Source organism: Propithecus coquereli, unplaced genomic scaffold (genome assembly GCF_000956105.1).
Source record: "Propithecus coquereli isolate 6110/MARCELLA unplaced genomic scaffold, Pcoq_1.0 Scaffold269, whole genome shotgun sequence".
Classification (NCBI taxonomy): domain Eukaryota; kingdom Metazoa; phylum Chordata; class Mammalia; order Primates; family Indriidae; genus Propithecus; species Propithecus coquereli.
The window spans coordinates 1152664-1154274 of NW_012148274.1; the positions used below are offsets into that span (position 1 = coordinate 1152664).

General features: G+C 38.5%; 1 protein-coding gene across 1 annotated transcript in view; it reads right to left on the reverse strand.

The window, feature by feature from the left end:
- Positions 1-448: 448 nt before the first annotated feature.
- The window catches only part of LOC105812897 (ELKS/Rab6-interacting/CAST family member 1-like), a 112869-nt gene continuing 111706 nt past the window's right edge, over positions 449-1611 (reverse strand). The window contains exon 9 of the mRNA XM_012647445.1: positions 449-629. Within this exon, the coding sequence (XP_012502899.1) occupies positions 449-629 (181 nt within the window). The remainder of the gene's footprint in view (positions 630-1611) is intronic.

Consider the following 1611-nt stretch of genomic DNA (forward strand, 5'->3'; position numbering starts at 1 on the left):
AGTTTTTATGTCCTGTAAGACGATAAAATATTCTCTCTAAATTGAATTTTTAAAAGAGGAAAGGAAGGAAAGATTGAGGAAAGAAAAGGAAAGAAAGGTAGAAAGGAAAGAGAAAGAAGAATGGAAAAAAGGAAGAAAGATACAAATCAATCTTAGCGATGCACTTTAATGCATGGAATTGGCAGTTACACTGACAGCCCTGAAGCTTAACAGAACCACTCGTCGAACTGTCGTTGAACTTACCAATTACGTGTGATCAACTTGAAGCAAGATGAACTTTCTCCTACGCTGAAGTGTCCTCACAAAGCTGTGGAATAAAACTTGCATTTTCTATTTAAAGCCATTCCTTTATTGCTACCAGTTGGTCTGAGAGGAAGGCAGCAAGCAGGGTTAGAAAGAGAAAAAAGAGGAGGATAAAGATGAAGAGAAAACAACATGCGATTATGGCTCAGCCTCTTCGCCCGATCCTTTCGGATTCTCCTTGTGCTCTAACCTGTAGCTGCTGGGAGCTGTCGTTGAGGTTGTCCTCCCTCCGTCGCGCCTCCTCTAGCATCTGCGCGCTCTTCTTTTTTTCCACCTGTTCCTTGTGCTTCAGATTTGCTACCTTCTTATTCTGGTCTTTCACTTGCCTAATGACAGGGGGAGAAAAGCCAAGTCTGCATATGTATGCGTAGAAAAGAATACGTTTGCTTACAGACTTACACCAGTGGCATCAAGAACAGCTGAAAACCAATAAAGAATTCCTGCTGCAAAATTTTTTTCAACAATTCCAAACTCTTTCCTACCAACGGTAGCAAACTGTTTACAAAAATTTCCTCTAAAGAACATGCGTTTTGGCATGTAGTTTGTAAAGCACAATGAAATCATAAAACAAAAGAAAGCCATGGGATAATTTTACATGACAAAAAAAGAAACCAAGTCAGAGATTTATGTTGGAAAAATAGAAGCAGTCTCCTGACAACAATGCACTGAAATATTAGGATGGCTGATTAAGAAAGATTTTGTAATATCACTCTAACTTTACCATTTTTAAATATTTCAGACATTCAGAAGGCTACACATTATGTATATGTATGTGAAAATAGTGATAGAAAGATGTAGGAACCCAGCTCAGGAAAGAGAACAGTACACCTACTTCTGAAGCTCCCCACACGCCTGTCCCTACACCATTCCACTGCCTAGCCGTCTACCCTCCACTGGTAAGAGTAACCTATACCGGAAAATCTGTGTTTAAAATCCCCCAGCTTTTTATTATGGTTTTGCTGCATCTACATACAGACCCTTTATAGTCTGCATGTTTTTGAACTTTATAAAGTTTACTAATCAGCTATTTTTCCTTTCAATATAATATGTTTTGAGACTCGGACTAATCAGAGTGTAATGTAGCTTTTTATCTGCTCCGTTTTCACTTCAGTATGAAATGACATATGGTAATATCTTAACCTGGTCTCAAGTGGATGGGCAATTGTGTTGTTTCCATTTTCTTCCTATTATAAACAATGCTGCTAGGTACCTTCTGTCATACCTGTGCAAGAGTTTCTCCAAGGTAGTACAGGCCTAGAAACTGAATTGCTAGGCCATATAATAGGTACACCTTATTTTATTTTCCAA